Raw genomic sequence first — 18572 nt, forward strand, 5'->3', positions numbered from 1 at the left:
AGCTGTTCCTGATTCAAGACTGATGCCTACTTGGTATGAATTTATTGGCAAATAACATGTGCCGAAGCACAGGCTGAACTTGACATAGAGAGACGTCTCAAAAGAACGTCTGTATGCATCATAGTCTAAAAAATGACTGACTCGAAATGCGAACTGTAAAATATAGAAAAAACACACAATGACTTTTTTTGGCAAAGAAACATGTTGTCCTGCAGCTATCTAGCGGACAGGGTGGCCAAAGCTACAATTCAGCCTAGCATTTAAGACTCAAGTCAAGTCGAATCTACTGGAAGAAGTGACTTACAGTCAAGTCGAGTCATTTGGGTAATAAGATATGAGTCTAGTCAATTTATATCTGAAGCTAAGCTATGCAGAAAGGAAAAACACTGTTTCTGTCAATGAGAAGCAATTTAATTGTCAAAAAATATGCTTCGTTTTGCAGCCTCGAATGCATTTGTAGACAAAGTTTATTTCATGTTATTCCTTAATGATTTGGATGAATGAAAGAAAAATTGTATTCCCTTAATAGTGAAATCTAATCGAGGAGCGACTCGAATGTTTTCCAATATTAACTCGAGAGTCAACACTTGTCACAACACAACATTTTTTACAGAGGGACACAAGTCAAGACTTTGCAAAGAATGACTCGAATCATTGCGATTCTGCTATGGAACATACCAAACATAGTTTTGAGTGGTAACAGTACTGAATATATGCTAGTTGTTGAGGGTGTTATTGAGAGTAGCATGTAAACTTTATATTTTTAAAAAGATTACATTACTTAAAATTACTTCAAGTAATTTTTGATTAATTATTTCAAGATGATGTTTACAGATTGCTCACGATTAGTAAATCTGATAATAATTATTTATAATTTGTACTTTCTTGCTGTTCACGTGTATTGGGCATAACTAAGATATTTTTGTATAATGTATTACAGACTTCATGCTGCATCAATATTTGTAAATGTGATTCCCTACTGGAAAGTTTGCTGTTAGTGTACCGAATAAATACGCCAATTAAATGTAATGCCAAACATTGCGCCAAACCACGTAATATTTATGATATAGATTATAGAATATAGTGCAAAATCTCAAATCTGTGCTGGAAAACTGGTGCATAAGCCAACTTACTGCGGCGCATCGTGCAATGTACATTACATCTTTCCAATAGGTATGTGATTTCTACTGTGACAATCGTACATCAGAAATGTATGATAAATTTATTTTAAAACTGTGGTTTTTAAGTTTTCTTTCAAGGTATCATGGTGTGACTGGTGTCATATAGTAAAATAATTTCAGAAATCATGCAACTTTCTTGTAAGTTCAAAGTGATACAATGCCAGAAGAAGGATAACAAATAAGATGCAAAACTGCACCAGTTGTAGAAATGAATTTTTTTACTTTTTCCATTCTTAATTAAGTTTAGGACATTTTATAGAATAAAAAATACATTTCTATGCATTTTTTGATATAGCATGATATTGGAATCATTATTTGTGGACAGGCAAAGTCTTTCACAATTCTAACTTGCAATAGTTCTTCGTTGCTCAAGCCCCGATCATTAAGCTTGTGTATGTACATTTTCTGATAGATTAGCCTATTTTTTATTTGTTTTTGACTTTTTTGTGTTTTTACCAAAATTTGGATAATTCATTGTTCTCTGGGACCAGCAAACAGGACAAGTGCCTGCCCTAGGGCGTTACAACAGAAGAACCTCTGGGTTTTAAACATAACTTAACATCAATGCCAGCTCGATACTGTTCTACCTAATCAACAATGTTTTTCTTTGTTGATTGTTTAGTTAATTTCTTGTATTTCAGAACTCAAGATTTGGTATCGAAAATTCACTACCTACCCCAAATTCTAAATTATTTGGAAAAAAAAATATGAACAAGAACACAAGGTTTTCAACATTACCCTCAGCTGATGTTGCTTATGATTATCGCTCATACATTTCAATGAAGCGGACAATGTCAAAGACACAGTTGTAAGCAGTTAAATACTATCCGTTGTTGAGATATTTGTATGTTCATTTTTTCCAACCACACTTGCATTAAAGTATTGCTGATAAATGTCATGACATTTTGTGGATTGTCTCAATATTCTGGTTCGTTGATATGAAAGGGAAGATGGCACCATAATGTTTACAGTAGCCTTTTTGTCTGTCATCAACGGACGAATGGAGGCCTTTCATTATTTTTCCAATTTCTGTATGTTGCTGCAAATTTGAAATAGATTTTGTTGACACTTTTGGTATTGGACTTGCTTGGCATCAGAATGTTTATCCTCAAACTAACTTGGTGATGATTTCTCAATGCTTGAGTCCCAGTTACCGAGTTTGTTTTTGTGCAAGTTCTGATAAATAAAGGATCGAATGTCGTTCATGCTTTGCTTAAGAGCATTACAACACCTCTGTAGCATGGCTGGGTAATGGGTAATGGGTATGGAACCCAGGACACATTATTGCAAACCAACATCGAGCTTGTCTTTATTGGTTACCAGATTTTGGGTTAGCTTGTGTAAAGTCACCAATGTGCATGCTTTCTTTTACTTTATTATTTCTATATACTGTACTTTGGTGCCAAACATCTTAACTAGTGTTGGACCAATTAATCGGCTTTTTGCGGATTAATCTGTTTATTGATCTTTTTTGCACAGATAAATGGATTCAATAATCGGCCTATGCCAAAAGTGCCATAACATATAAATTCTCATAATAAACTGACCACATATGGTATAAGGCAACATCTCAGTGCTTGGTATTATTGAATTAATTATTTTAAGGTTTTAAGAAGTATGGTTTTCAAAAGTTGCTTTAAATAATTAAACCTTAATGCCAATTTTAGCGTTAGCTTTTCTTTTTATAATGTAATCTACAAATGTGTAATAAAGTTGCAAAGACTAGGGTCAAATATGTTTTGACCTTGAGTAATCTGTAGTGGGGCCACAACCGGGCAAAAATTGCACATGAAGCAATTTCACCTGTGCGTTTTGCTTTTTGTTTAACACAGGTTATCCTACAGTTTTGGCAGTTCTGAAGATTGTTTCTTCTCAAAGGGAATATATCAATATTTTTAACAGCTGTTTCACATTTTTTTAAATAGTTATGTAAATGAGGTTTAGATTATTGGTTAAATGATTAATACAAACTGATTAACTGGTAATCATTGAATTTGATCCCTATTCTCTATGGTAACCAGTAACATATAGTTATTACTTTTTTGCAATTTTAACCTTCAATTTATTTTAAGCTATTCTACATTGCAGATTAGAAGTAATAATATTCTTTTTTAGATCATCTTCTGAAGACGATGATAATGATGGTAATGATGATAAAGACTGCAGTGACAACAATGATGTCGCATGTGGCATTGATGATAATTCTGTAGCTTATAATGAACAAGATAAAAATCAAACTAAGGTGTATAACAATGTACAGTAGAGTTATTACTTATTACGTGATTTGTATACAACTTTTTATAAAGTGATTTTAATGCTTGTTATAACAGTGTGATCCGATTTAGGCAAATAACAAGTTATCCGCTTATGAATTGGACAACAAAGAAAAGGACATAATTTGCATGAACACTTCTAATGAAAGTGCAATATTAAAAGTAACATTGCTTGAGCAAACGTTAACGGTAAGTTACGGTACTTGACAATACAGTATTTACATGGTAAAAGGCTGATTTTCTTAGGAATGAATGTAATGTAGCATAATAAAATATTTTGGCTGTGCTCTTATTGCACAATGATAATTTTTATTATTGGTTTCATTTGACATTTTTTGAGATTGATTTTTATTTAAATTTGAAAAACATTGTTAGAAATGCCTACGTGTTGATGTTTCTGAATCTGTGTGGAATTCAAAGCAAAGAATTATTCAAACACTGGCTCGGGTATTAAAGAACATAATTGAGGAATGATCTTTATTATATATAAATATTGTATATATATTTGTAATTTATTGCATTGTCTGCTTCGAAATGTTAAAAAAAGTTTTATGGTGGCCACTAGTCAATCAAATATGTTTGAACTTTGTAATAATGACAGCCACTTTAGTACTGTTTCAGAAATTTGGCAATGTATAATAAAGTTCATCAAAATATTAGGATGACATAGTGTTGTATTGAATATTTTGTTTAATTTGTTCAAAAATTAAACTTTAGTTTTTTTTTCATGTTGGCTGCAGCAGTTAACTGATCCTAACAACTACGGATTTTACTGCAAAAAATATGGTAATTTTTTGTTAGATCACAAGGCCTTGTTAGAATACGTTGATGTTGGGTCAGTGGCAATGTTAGAGGTGAGTGAGTTTTCTGTTGTTTCGAGAAATCCGCTGTTTATCAAAATATTCCTTTTTTATTTAAACATTTTGCGTTGTAGTAAGTACATGCATTTAGTTGCATAAAAAAAATCTGTGCAGGCAGATATGTTCAAATTGTGTTAAGAAAGGAAGTTTAACCCTCTTAAAAAACGAATTGTTTATGAACAATATCATAAACTGTTTGCTTGAGGCTATAACGATAAACGCCCGTTTTCTTGTAACTAAGTTTTATGGGTTTCCTGATTAAGAATTGTACCTTATCTGTAAAAGATGTTGATTTTTTTTCCTAATGACCTTTTTGTTTTTTAAGCTTTTGTTTTTATCTGGCAGTCACTACTTGTACCAATTGAACTGTTTAATTTTTGACTTATCAAAAGGATATTTGATGTATGCTGATGTCGTTTACGTAAAAATTAGTATTTACCATTCTCGTCAAGTGACGCCGTTCATGTTTCCTGTACTACTAAATGTCGGTTAGCCTTGGGCAAATGCGTCAGTTGTCATAATGTCAGTTGTACAACGTCAGTGTGATTTACCATAGATTAATTTATCTTTTATATGGCTTTCAGAATAAAAATTTGCATTTATACTTTAGCTCCGATACAAACATCGTGTGTACAATCACCCCTTGAAGTCTCCAAAAGATGCACGACGTTTAATTAAAATGCAAAGTGCCACAAAACGAAAAGAGTTGATGAATCACATTGATCGTGCAAACGTCGATAAACTACACATATTGTTAAAGAAAGGCGTTGATCCCAATTTTTCCAGTTCATTGCACAATGGTGAAGTAAACTTGTGTGACTTTTGTATATTTGCTTCTGTTTGTGATTTTTCACCATGATTGTTTTGTTTTTGCAGAAACGCCTTTAACGTTAGCTGCTGCTGCTGCAACAAACAGTAGTCAATCCGGCAATCATAGCGTGATTTTTGAGAGTACCTCATCATCAATTATAATGGCTCTCGTTGGCGGTGGAGCGCATTTAGATTTTCGTAATAAGCAAGGTTACACGCCACTTCATGTTGCCGCGAGGACAGGAAATATTGCTGCCGTTAAGGTAATCAGATTATGCACATTTAATTTCTTACCCAACGTTATGGTACATACCGCACCCTAATTTAAGTTGACCAACTTACATTGAGACCAGTGCGTTGGTAAAATCGCTGTTTTTAGTAGGCATGTCATGATTCCTTATAATCTTGTAACAAGACTCTTGTACAAATAAACCTTGTTATAAATTGAGATGTTTTTTATCATGTTGCTAGCGCAGTGAATTTAATAAGTCTTACATGCAAAACGCGTTCACAATCTTGATGGATAGAGATATATACCATTTTAGAACATAAAATGTGCCTTGCTAAGTCTACTTTTCGTGAAATTCAAATACAGTGAGACCTCGTTAATCCGGACCACTTCGTTTCGTCAAAAAATGTCGGTTTAGCGGGGTATCCGGATAATCGGAAAGTAAAAAATCAATCAATCTTGCAAATGCAGCACCGTGTTCAAAACGACGTATGCACCTTACTCCAATTCTAAGTGCCGAGTTTCTGGCTGGACAGCAACTAAAATAAAATTATATTTATTGTATGATCCGACCCAGTGTCGAACCCCAGAACCACCGTATTAAAGACGAATGCTCTCCAAGTGACGAACATTCGGTCGCAAATCGGTTTGACAACCGCTCTTGCGTGGCGAAGCATTCCGGTGGGACCAACTGTCTTGAACTTTCTTTGACCTGTTTCCAATCTTTGCGCAATGCGATATCAAAAGCTGATAGCACGATTGAGTTGCAGCAGTATGTCTTCAATAGATTGCCGCACTCAACCGATGTAATGTACGTATTTTTTTGCGACCGCGGAAGCGTTGTTTGTTACTGTTGATGAACAATTTATTTTTTCGTTTCTAAAATACTGTACAGTACTGTACTTTTGAATCAATAAAGACCGCAACGTTATTATGCGTAGATAATCGGCTATTGTTTCGTCAACAAACTAACATAGTGTATTAGGACAGTCGTGAATCATTTTCGCTTAACTGTTAATAATCCGGTTTATCGGATTTTATTGCTATTGATTGAGCACATTTGTTCCGAAACTTTAGTGTCGGAGTCGGACAGCGGGGTTTCCGGATTAAAGGGGTAAAATGCATAGGAAGAAATCCGTTCCCGGCAGTTTTGTGTCGGATAGCGGGGATTCCGGTTCATCGGGGTCCGGATTAACGAGGTCCCACTGTATATTGTATGGTCCCAAACCAAAAGCGTGATCTTTATTCACTGTGCATTTATATCGCTTCGATTAATGATGAATGTACTTTCTTATTGAATACGAAACTACCCGTTATGACATGTCATCTAAGTTGACACCTGTTTGGAATTAATCACCCTTTTAATATATTATAAATGTTTGCATTGTTTTGTTAATTACACCAAGCACATTACCATCGTCACTAAACACACTGAAGTTATCATACTAGTTATATTTAGGGTGACCAACCGCCATATATTTCAAGGTTTCAAATGTGTCATATACCGGTATATGACGTAAATATTAATAAAATATCACTAATGTCATATATTCTAAGAGACTGAGGAGATGTACTCGATTTGTTCAAGAAAAGGTAACCGCAGTAACACAGCAGTCATTGCCGATGACACTCTCCTCTGCGCTGAAACACTGCATGAAATCCGAATAAAATGCAACTTGTCAAAAGTGTCGTTATTGTCATATATATATTTTTTGAAGTCAAGTTGGTCACTGTAGCTTTCATTTCTATTTGTCTGTAGACCTTGCTAGATTTAGGAGCTTCCCCCGAAGCTGTTGATGGCAGTGGTCTCACAGCTTTGTATCACTGCAGCTTAGTGGAGCCGGGTCTTCGGGCGATACAAGTTCTTCACGAAAACAAAGCAAGGTTAAATTGCATAAATTCTCAAGGCTGGACAGTCTTGCATCAAGTAAGGGCGTCGCTTCTTTGTATCTGTGAGCGTTTGTTAACGTAACGTCCACCTGACTAGTACTGCTTCAACTTGTAGCTTACTATCGTTAGTTATAATTTGCTATTGTGCACGTCCTTTTAATATTGTTATAAGCTTTAAAAAAGAATTTGATTACAGGTGTGTAGATACGGGCGTCACATGCATCTGAATACATTTTTGGAAATTCTAAAATCTACAGCAGACAGCGAAGGTGTTGTTAATTCTAGAAATGAAAGTGGCAATACAGCGTTGCATGTATGCGCGTTGTACAACAAAGAGATGTGCTTGATGACTTTGTTGAAACACGGTGCAGATTCGTCCTTGCGTAATTACGCTCATCAGGATGTTTTTCAGGTAGACCATATATCCAAAAGCACGATTTTAGTTGTATTGTTTTCAGTTGACGAATACTGATAAATGCGCAGGTCGCCGTGGTTGCAGGAAACATAAACCTGGGTCGTTTAATTAGGAACTATCGTTGTTACCATCAAAGTAAGCACATTTTTGTTTTATCTGAATCTATTTCTGGTGTACTGTTGATTTGTTTTTGAGTTGTATTGCCTGTTTTGAGGTTTCATCTGGATTTACGTCAATTGAAAAATCCAAAACGGAAAATTTTTATCCCAAATGTAAACGCTACTAAAACTCACGAGTTTCGTAAAAGTGAAAGCTTGTTAACTCAAAGCTGAAGCGACCAATCCAATTGCATTGCATGATCCGAAGTTAGATGATATCATAGCACTATTGTATAGGTATTTGCCTTAACACCATTGAGACACGTATTTATTTCAACGTACTGCAATTGTCGGAACAGGCCAAGAGCTCAGGCATCAGTGCCGCTCGTTGGGCTTAAATGGAACATGGAGTGGCAGTAAAAACATGCCAGGCTTCGCACTTTCATCACCGCATTTCATCTTCACTCCACCCGACTGTCACTGCCGAGAATAGCGTGGGTACGGCTTAACCGCCTGCGAATCGGCGTCCGTCGACTATCTACAAATGGGAAATGGCAAACTCTGCGGCTTGTAACTGTAGAGCGGAGGAGCAGACCGCAGACTATGTCATACTCATACGTTTATCGTGTTACCCACGGAACACATGGTTTGCAAGTTTAGGATGACAGCACAACCCAGTGGCTGCTCGATTCCTGCCCCGACATCTTGCTTGGGTGGCGGAAGAACTGCCCACACGACGACGCCTGGAGCAATATTTTTCCAGTACCTTGGTTACTAACAAATTTAATGTCAATCGATGAATAAAGCAGTCAAAATATTCTTAAACATAACTAGCAGACGTTTTGTTTCAGTGTAGAAACGTTCTTAATGCTGAAGTTGATATATTGTAGCAATAGAATTAGTTCGGTATAAGGAACCACGGGACAAGAAACTAAATTCAAGTTTTGAACAGGTAGGCCTAACCAGGAAACCGGTAACAAGCTTCACGGCTGTTGTATTTACCCTGTTTCCATGTCCAAGAACAGGCGTGCCTGCGCACGGCAAACCTAAACTTGTAGTTCAAGGCTTAGTGCGGCTTGCGTTTCAATGTTCTATTTTACGATAGGCCAAGCACGTAACTGATATATTATAGGTCATGCTTATATTGACTATGCATCAGTTGTGTTAAAGAACTGATATCTTGTGAGCCATTGTTTTATTTCATTTAGTAAATTTTGCTTTTTTTCTTACGAAATTATTAAGTAACCACTTTGCTGGGAGCCTACACCCGGGTTAACCTACTGTACTAACTTAGTTTACCTGCACAGGATACCTCACAACACAACAGTAACACACTGCCATGTACGGTTGTACACTTACAAACTTACGGAAACTACATATTCCTTAAATGACTAATGATCTGAAATCGATTTGACTTTTGACAGTGTTACAGTATTTTGCATTTTTACTGCTACCTAAAAATTGATACGTTGCCGGTAAATTATTATATTTCAATTACGTTCAATGCTTTGTGCTTTTTGTATAATATATGTTAAAACTTACATGTTAATGACGCAAAAATAAACATCGTTTTTTACAGTTCATGTTTTACCGGAAAATGAGATCTGTGATGTTACCAAAGAAAACTGTGTCGATTTTTCTTCTGAAAAGAAGATTTTGCGTCATACCGTAACTCCTGGCGCCTTAACAAAGGTTACTTTAAAGTCAACTTATGTGATGTTTGGTTATTCTAGCGTCTCCTAACCATTTACATTTTTCATAAAGGGAAATCGCTTGTCTGCCATGATGACTGGAACTTTTTCCAAGCCTAAGAATATTTTCTCGTCTGCATCAAATAGGTAAATTTGTATAATAATCGTGCAGTTCATGTGTACCTGATTTATCGCGGACTTAGCATTCAATTGAAATTTATTAAAAATTTTTCTTTACACCACACTGCATCTGAACATGCCTAACCGTGTCGTCGAAGTTGTAAAACACGCTATGAATTGGCTTTAATGTACAACTCATACAATATCGCAGCAAGACCAAAGTAACGCCAAAACACATCGTCACCAAACTCCATAATTAAATACACGCACCGGATGCGATTCTCTGGAAAAACGTCATTTGCGTTACGATATTTTTTTATTTTGTCTGTACACTAAATTTGATTACTGCATGCCAGCGCAATCTAAGCAATCGCACGAGATCAAACGTCTCAGGCGTTCAAAGCTCATTTTCACAGCTTTTTGTTAACCTAACTTAAATATTTTAACATAGTAATCTAAACCCAACGTAAATCTTTCTTCCAGGTTAAATCTAATTTAAAATAAACCCTAAATAACTAAAATCAACCAATTGCATACCAATTTTTCTAACCAAACCATTTGTCTGTTACTGCTGTCTGCGTGGCCTACTTTTGTTGAAATAGTCCCTCTCTTAACTAATCAGAAATTTCGGTCGATCGTACAATTATTCTGTATTTATTCTACGTAGTCCTAACTCCCAAATTTTTGCGCCTGAGATTAAGCGTATTTAGCGTTACCGCAAACCATCTCATTAATAACGTGAAGAACAAATCAAGAAAGAAGTTAGTTTATAATGAAAGGCTAGTTGTCATGAAGTATACTGGAGAAACGATTTTTGTTGAAGCTTTAAAAAAGAACTCTGTATTTTAAAGAATAGGCGAACTTATTATTTATAATTATATAAAAATAAATAAAATAGCATAGTGCCATCAAAAAGTATGATGTGACTTTCATCCTAATTCAAGCGTTTTTTTTGTGCAAAGGGCCTATTTTTATAGTTGATTCGTTTTTGCATATTAATTTGTCTTACATAGATTTTTCAAACCATAAGCAACACTATGTGACCAATGGTCTTTTCAAATTTTTAATTACAGTTATAGTTAACTATTATTTATAAGTATTTAAGTTGTTGTGAAGTTCTTTCGAACGCGAAGGTCTCGATCGACAGCAGGAAATGATTGTAAGGGTATTAAACATTTTTTTTCGTAATTTCTGTGTTACGGTGAAGTAAGTACTCGCGTCCTATGTTGAGCACTTGCCACCTGGCGTGGTATATGTAGGCCTACTTGTACTCGAATGTTTTCATAAACTAAGTACTCGAAACGTTAAATTAGTGTTTGTATACAGCTCTGTTTAGTAGAAATAATGTATTTCTTGTTGGTGTACTGGTATAGGTTGGGGCAGCTTCATGTTGCTTTTGACTTACTGTAGAGCATACGTGTCAAACTCCCGGCCCGCGGGCCACATCCGGCCCGCTTTACATTAATACTTTGCCCGCAATACTATTTTATACATAGAACTATTTCTGGCCCGAGAGATCATTGTATAGTAAAACTTATTTTTTTCAAGCAAGAAACAAGATTATAACAAATCGTAAAATACAGCAGCACAGCAGTTGCCCCACAATACGACAGAATAAATCGATTTATTCTAACGCTTGTAATCTGGGCTGCTTTTTTCTTTATAGTTTGTTAATTCTTTAATGCTTTTGCAAAGAGAAAAAAGAAACATACCGATGTAAGAGAAGAATAATCAAAAATAGCCCAGTCAAAAATCGTCAAAAACATCAAAAATTTGGTGTTGTTTCGCTGCCTGTTCCAACTCATGTTTCTTGTCACGAAATGTTCAATCAAGTTTTAACCTTGACCGGCCCGCGGCGTTAAATAAGTTTTGAGTTTTGGCCCCTGGTGCGATTGAGTTTGACACCCCTGCTGTAGAGGATAGATAATTCTACTCTTGTTGGTTTGTGGATATACGTTAGTCAGTTTGAGTTTCAGTACCTGCTTCAAACGATTTGTATTTAGTTTCAAATTGAAGGTTTGACTGACCAAGTAGGTATACCGACATAACACAACCAGAAGACTCATGGTCGCTACCAAAAGATAGAAATTCTTAGGTTTACCAAATATTTGTTGTAATTGCACAGCATTGACCTAAACTAGAGTGGTCCATTCTCCACATGACTATTAGCTGTGATGGGTGAACGCGAAGTGAAGCAAATTGAATTCGCAATTCACGATAATAAATCCAACTGTATGTTAGAAACTGATTCAGAACAGATGTAGTGCATCGGATAGAGAAAACCAAAGCCGTTTTTAGAAATCACTTGCGCTTTTTACTTGCAAAAAACTTATTGACTTATACTGTATTTGAAATAAATAAGCTAATATGGTTTCAGTTGTGAACAAATGAAGCCCTCGTCTTAGGTAATTGAAATCTTTTTTATTTGCGTGTCATCATCCGGAACTTGCCGAGTGCCTAGTCAAAGTCTAACAAGATTTCAAACTACGCTATTTGGGTAAGATAACAGATATCTTACTTTGACCATAAATTTCAATGTGCTTTCTCGATTATAATCCGCACCTGGTTAAACCTGCATTCTATCGTCGGGTCTCCTAAAGAACCGTCTTTATGACGTAACAATACTGTAAAATAAACAAAGTGAGTAGCTTGCTACGACTGTAGCTAAACGGTGTTTGTAACATAGCCTAGTTCTCATTAAAGAGCCAGCAACCCTTGTAAAATGGCTAATCTCCTTGTTTTTTGTTTTTTTTTTATTACTGAAAATACAATTAATCAAAAAAATCCCGCGTGGGTCTCCCTGAAATTTTGCATGTGATTTTAGTATGCCTTAGAGCAAGGGTCCCCAACCTTTTTATGTTCTCGTACCACTTACCCACCACGGATTGTCAACACGTACCACTATTTTCAAAACAACTAATTTGATCCAATATTCGCACAGCAGCATTGTATTAATAACAATGACCGCAGGGAGCAAGATCGACAAAAGTAGCTTACTGAGTGCAGAGAATTTAGTACGGAAAGAAATAAAAGTGTTGTTCGCATATTTTAGCAACTCAAAATTAAATTGTTATACTACTATACTGTATATCGCATGCAACGGAGAGCTGCTCGCGTACCACCTGAAAAGCTCCCGCGTACCACTAGTGGTACGCGTACCACCGGTTGGGAACCCCTGCCTTAGAGGTTATTAGATCTCATAAAGAGTAGTTGTCAGTAAATATACTGGTGAAAGGATTTATACTAATAGGTAGTGGTTAAGCAGTTATTGCCATCAATAAGTGGCAAAAACGCAAATTCATGGCGTAATTTTGACGAAGATTGCGTTTCTTATTGCGTCACAATAAAAGAAACACTAGGGATGACTCGGGTATTTCGATCAAGTATGAATTGAATGTTTGCTTTGAAAGATAAGTAAATAGTAATAGGTATTATTATAGCGTACTTAAGTGTATAACAGGAACATTTGCGTTAAACAATCCTAAACTAGCTTACCAGCTTACCGTTGGTGTATTTCTACTCGTTGATGTAAATGCTCTTGCTAACCTACAGTACAGTTCAGTATTGGCTGTTAGCCCCAGCTTAGTCCAGTACCGGTAACTGTGGTAAAAACGAAAATTCTTTACCAGTTTATGTACGGTCATCTGCGACATTCTTATGATGAAAAGAAACATTACCTGCTACTAATCACACCTACTTACGGTGACGTATTCCATTCAAAACGCCTCAGCTAGCCTATCATACAAACCACAGTCACCAGGCATATTGTTTTGCACACTGTGACGTTGTAATCGCCGCGTTTTTCGTCATAATACGATGCCAATTTTGCCAATAACTGCTTGACCATTACATGTTGTTAAGATTCCTTTCACCAGTATGCTTACTGACAACTACTCTTTGATTAGGGGCCAACTTGTATTTGGACTTGCTCCTCACTTTAAGCTTGCTGAACTTGAAAACTTAAGATTAATTGTAGTGATGGCTGAGCAACAAACCACGACGTTAGCCATAGCTGGTGTTTTTGTTATAAAAAGTAGTCGCGTTTGCATGCATACTAAATACATTGTCCCGGCTTAAGTCTAGCAAAAATATGGTAAACCTACTATACAGGCTATCAATTAGGGCGACAAATTTGGCACCGGGACTGATACACATCCTGATGTATTCAGTGTACGGTTGTAACTCATACGTTTTCGACTTGGTTGTGCAGTGAAGCAATTCCATCCAGTGCGCGACCGGTATGTCGACATATCTAAGAATTGGGGTTTCAATTTTTAGAAGGGGTCAGGATTGAATAGTCAGATAACCTGCGCGACCACCTTGAATGGGTCTGTGTAAAAAATTTGACAACACCTTACATTTACAAAATACTTAGTTTGTCATTGTGTTTAAACACATAGTATAACTTTTGATACCTCTTTATCCGTCGATTTGTTAGTTTGTTTTTACATTTTTTTCATGTCACGTGCAAGGTAGTTAATCGTTTTTCGTAATCGATAGTTAATCGTGAGCATTTTTATGGCAATCGAATTTCGTTCGAATAAATTTAAGATTCACTTTTATTACTCGATTATTCCACTTTTTTGGCACCAAAGAGTAAAGGCATAGATAGGAATTGTAATTATTCGGTGTGTAAGGTAACAAAGTTAAAAAGGATCGATTTATACGTAATAAATTTGCTGTTAACTCAAATTGTAATCGATTTCCGAGTCATTTGTAATGATTACCTTTGTTCCTCACGTAGAATTGAATCTCATAGTTCATTACATGGCAAATTTGGACGTCCAACACTAAATATCTGTAGTTGTTTCTCAACACTGCACAGTCAATCAAGCATTTATTTTTGTGAACAATGCTATTGATGCATGTAGATTGTAGAATGTAAATACATTGACAAAAATGCATTGCATAAATATCAATCAAAACAGCAAAACCGTTAGAAAAGGTACAGTTTACGTACGTTTATCTACAATATTTAAAAATGCTGCACAGAGCATTGGAGTTTTCTATTGGGGTGATATATGTAAAAATTGTCGTAGTCAAAGCTTAGTTAATATTTTTCATGTTAAATACTTAGAGTAGTATTTATATACACACTGCCCTGACGAAGCTAAGCCGAATGGGTTAACGAAACGTTTGCAGAAATAAATTTCTATATTTCACCTGTGGTGCCTTGTATTTAATTTTTTATGTTATTTTGAAACTAATGTAACAAATTTATGAGCTCTTTTGAAGTTAAAAATACCACTTTACTCGATTGATTATTTGATTAACGTTGTAGAACTTAGAAGCAATGATCGAAGATGTGTGAAAAGTAATCCATTTATTTGTTTAAAAGGCACAGTTTAATTGAATTAATTTACCGAAGTCTTAGAAAAATCGATTATTTAATCGAATAATGCCAGAGTTTTTCTTAATTATTCGATTTATGCATAACAATAGCTTTAAGAGTGCAAATCGTGATGCAGCACTTAATGAGCAACTAATTATTTTGCACGTGTTAAAAGGATCCTGTCATTGATCACAATTGATTGGTGGCTCTGAACCTGTGAAGACAACGAAAAACTGTATCGGATGATGCTAATCAAGTTGAAATATGAGCTGTTATTATTACAAAAGTATTATTGGTGTTTTGGTCAGGAAATAAGTCAACTAAAGCCTTGGGCTACGATGTAACCTAATTTTGCAATCATTTATTTGAAACTCTTCAGGCAATGTATCATATCCAGGTATCACAAATTTTTGGCTCGAGACTGGGTAAACATCCTGATGCATTCAAAGTACTGTTCAGACAAATGCGAATTTGTGTGATAATTATGTAGCCTACGTTTCACGTATCTTTAGAAAGTGAGCAAGTTTTCTTACTCCACGTAACACGACCTTAGTATGAGCATGCTTCCTATGCATTATTTATGCCATACGCTAAGGCCAAATCCGAATGCAAGGTCGCTTTAAAAGTATTTCGTTGAACAAACTTTGAGTTTAGCCTACGCTATCAAATTTCATCTGTACTTGCATTAAGTGCTACCTTGAAAAGTACGATTTATTAGTAACAATGACAGCTTGTAAAGCTTGCTTTTTATAAAACTTGCAATAAAACGTTTGCAGGTACGACAGTAACTTACCCCCCAATGCTACGTTGCCTAGAGTTTTTCAGCAGCCACCTACATCGACCACGAAGGTTTCGAACACGCCAACGGATGCTTCACATTTTGAAGGTATTTGCCTCTTAAATGGCGATTGATAAAGCAAATTGTTTGGTAAATGACTTTTGTTGTAAGAAGTGTTCATTGTTTTCCGTACTTTGAACTTAATTAGGGAACTAGCTCATCATTCTTTACAAAAGTTAATACATTTTTAGGTAATATCGTGTCGGTTTCGCCATTGTTAGTGTTAGTGTTCGACCAAATCTTCCAAACAAGCGATATTTGGCAAATCTGTTTGGGTTTCAGAACGACAACTTCACCGAGAGTAGGTCACGCAGCCTGTTGTTAAAGATAGACGGTTAGGTTTGGAGAATAGGTATGCAAAAAATCGATTTGGGCTATTTCAGGTGTAATTGAAGTTAGATTTAGATTAGATTAGAAGGAAGATTTAGGTAAGGTTTGGATACTATATTATACGTCTAAGTTAGGTTAACAAGAAACCATGAAAACTAGTTGTGAACGCGCGATTTTTCCGGTGAAGTAGTGACAGCCTTTGGGTTTGTATCGGCCAATTTCTAGTCACGATATATGCAACTAGCAACAACCAATTGCATTAACGGTCGCATTACGGTAACAAATATAATTCAGATATTAATAAAAACTGTGGTTAGTAGCCATAGCGGGTCTTAATCCGAATACAACTGCTATAATTGCAGTTTTAAAAATAGAGGCCCCGGAAGCTGTGATGCACATTGTTTGCGAAGATTATCGTGTTCAAAATGAAAACGAATTAAGCGTGCTATTGGTAAAAAAGGTCACGAATGAGTGAATCAATCACACAATCAGAATAATCAGCGTAGTTTCCTAATGTGAAGTGTTGCTTTTAATGTCTTATTTTCGTTTCTTACATTTCGAAGAGATGGTTAAATACTCGAGTGCGTTTAAATGTGTGTCTGACCTTGCCAAGGTAGCAGCTGGTAATTCAATACCACTGGTATCAGGCCAATGAATTAATGGTATCAAGTAAAATGTAATAAATGGGCCAATAATAATATATGCAAATGTGGTATCCCCAAAAATATTTTATCCACTGCGCAGCTTTATCTCGCTTTAATATCATATGTAATTTTTAGTCTTTCAAAAACTCCGTAATCATGTTTGTTCACGTTTGATACATGATCTACAGAGTGAGCTGAAAAGCGATGTCTCCTAGATAGAAGCGCTTTTGTCAAATTCTTGAGGGCGCTTAGTTGGCATTGTTTGCTCGTTTTAGGTTGTCGTTCAGGCTTGTGACGCCATTGTTAGTCGAAATAAGCTGTTGGCGGTACCATTGCTACATGTAACCGTAATTGGGTGTTGCAAACTTAGTCATAAATGCAGTTTGTGCTCAGTAGAAGTGAAGGTAAGTCGTTAGTATTTGTCAGCCAATATACTGGATGAAGGATTTTTACTAATATGTTGTGGCTAGGCAGTTATTTTCATAAATTTAATTGACAAAAAACGCAATTTCATTGTTTATTATGAAGGGGATGGCGGCCTTAATCGCCTCACAATATTTACACAGTGGCAACCATAACTCAGGTATTTGAATGAAGTATGAACAGAACGTTTCCTGTGGGCCAACAAGCGACAAGTAATAGGTATAATTAAAGCGTTAATTAGTGTGTTATAGGGACACTCTGCGTTATATAAGCCTGAACAAGTTTACCTTTAATGTATTTGTAATGGTGAACGTAGGTACTAAGCCCAGTTTTATCTGTTTACGCTATACTAGTCTGATACTGGTAACTGTCCTAAAGATAGAGGCTTGACTAGTACTTGCACTGTTTTCTGTGACATTCCTATGCTGAAAATAACCACTACCTGCTACTAATCACCTACCTAAAGTGACGTATTCCATACAAAACCCAGTTAGGTAGCCTACTGCTACTGCCATACCTAATTCAAACCTCAGTCATCAACATCAGGCATGTTGTTTTTACATTGAGCCATCATCATGTTCGCCATATCTGTCATGAAAGAGGCCGAGTTTGCGATACCTTTATGACAATAACTGCTTAACTCCTACATATTATTAAAAATCTATTCTCCAATATTTGGAAAGTAGATCTGGAAACTATTTTTTTGATTTAAAGCTAACTTATTTTGGACTTGCCTCTTCACTTTAAGTCAGGCATTTGCCGAGTTTGCTTTGTTGTGTGTTGGGTTTGTTTACTGAGAATTGATAAAGATTAGTGAATGTCAGGTATAGCACAAAAGCCAAAATGTTATAAGCCATCGTTTCATATTTTGTTTTCAAAAGAACAGAAATTAACTTGAATCTATTACCAGATAGCGTTGGTTGATTTTCGTTGTGTGAAATTTGCACGCATTTTTGCTGTAACCCCGTGGCTTATTCAGTTTTTTATTCGCAGTTCGACTGGATTCACCGATACCTTATGTTGCATTTTGTTATTTTTGCTTTCTTGTGAAAAATTGTTTTATTGCAAGTGTTTAAGTGAAGATCTCGCAGATTGCAACTGTACTGTTGCTTTGTAGGATTATTTTCCCACAAACTCCCCGCAACCGGAGGAACAATTGGGACCCGGTTATCATTGCTGCAAAATTGGCTCCGTGATTCAAAAACATTGAAAACCTGTGGTCTAGCGTTACTATGCCATCAATTGATTTGGTGCGAATTCTGTAGTATTTGCTTGTAGTGTAGGTACGATTTGACATGTAGGATGTGGTACATGACAACGCAAGCATACACAATAATTTCTGTAACCAGTCTAAGACATAATCGTGTCATGAGGTAGTTTGTGTGAACCTGCGTTTTGAACCAATAATTATTTTCTGAAGTAGCTTCAGGCTAAACCT

At 35.9% G+C, this 18572-nt stretch overlaps 1 protein-coding gene across 6 annotated transcripts in view; it reads left to right on the forward strand.

Annotated features, from left to right (window-relative positions):
- Positions 1-441: 441 nt before the first annotated feature.
- LOC143464965 (uncharacterized) overlaps positions 442-18572 on the forward strand; it is a 33987-nt gene continuing 15856 nt past the window's right edge. Inside the window, exons 1-15 of one of the 6 annotated variants that reach the window (XM_076963063.1) lie at positions 446-1173; positions 1477-1573; positions 1823-1989; positions 3297-3423; positions 3527-3643; positions 3830-3901; positions 4195-4308; positions 4925-5114; positions 5191-5387; positions 7113-7280; positions 7440-7655; positions 7727-7793; positions 9336-9448; positions 9521-9594; positions 15676-15785. In XM_076963063.1, coding sequence (XP_076819178.1) covers positions 1889-1989; positions 3297-3423; positions 3527-3643; positions 3830-3901; positions 4195-4308; positions 4925-5114; positions 5191-5387; positions 7113-7280; positions 7440-7655; positions 7727-7793; positions 9336-9448; positions 9521-9594; positions 15676-15785 — 1666 coding nt within the window. In that variant the 5' untranslated portion in view covers positions 446-1173; positions 1477-1573; positions 1823-1888. Of the gene's footprint in view, positions 1174-1476; positions 1574-1822; positions 1990-3296; positions 3424-3526; positions 3644-3829; positions 3902-4194; positions 4309-4924; positions 5120-5190; positions 5388-7112; positions 7281-7439; positions 7656-7726; positions 7794-9335; positions 9449-9520; positions 9595-15675; positions 15786-18572 lie in introns of those variants that run through there. The other 5 variants (XM_076963083.1, XM_076963078.1, XM_076963056.1 and 2 more) reach the window with 5 other exon arrangements.

The sequence above is a fragment of the Clavelina lepadiformis genome, chromosome 1, assembly GCF_947623445.1.
Source record: "Clavelina lepadiformis chromosome 1, kaClaLepa1.1, whole genome shotgun sequence".
Taxonomy (NCBI): domain Eukaryota; kingdom Metazoa; phylum Chordata; class Ascidiacea; order Aplousobranchia; family Clavelinidae; genus Clavelina; species Clavelina lepadiformis.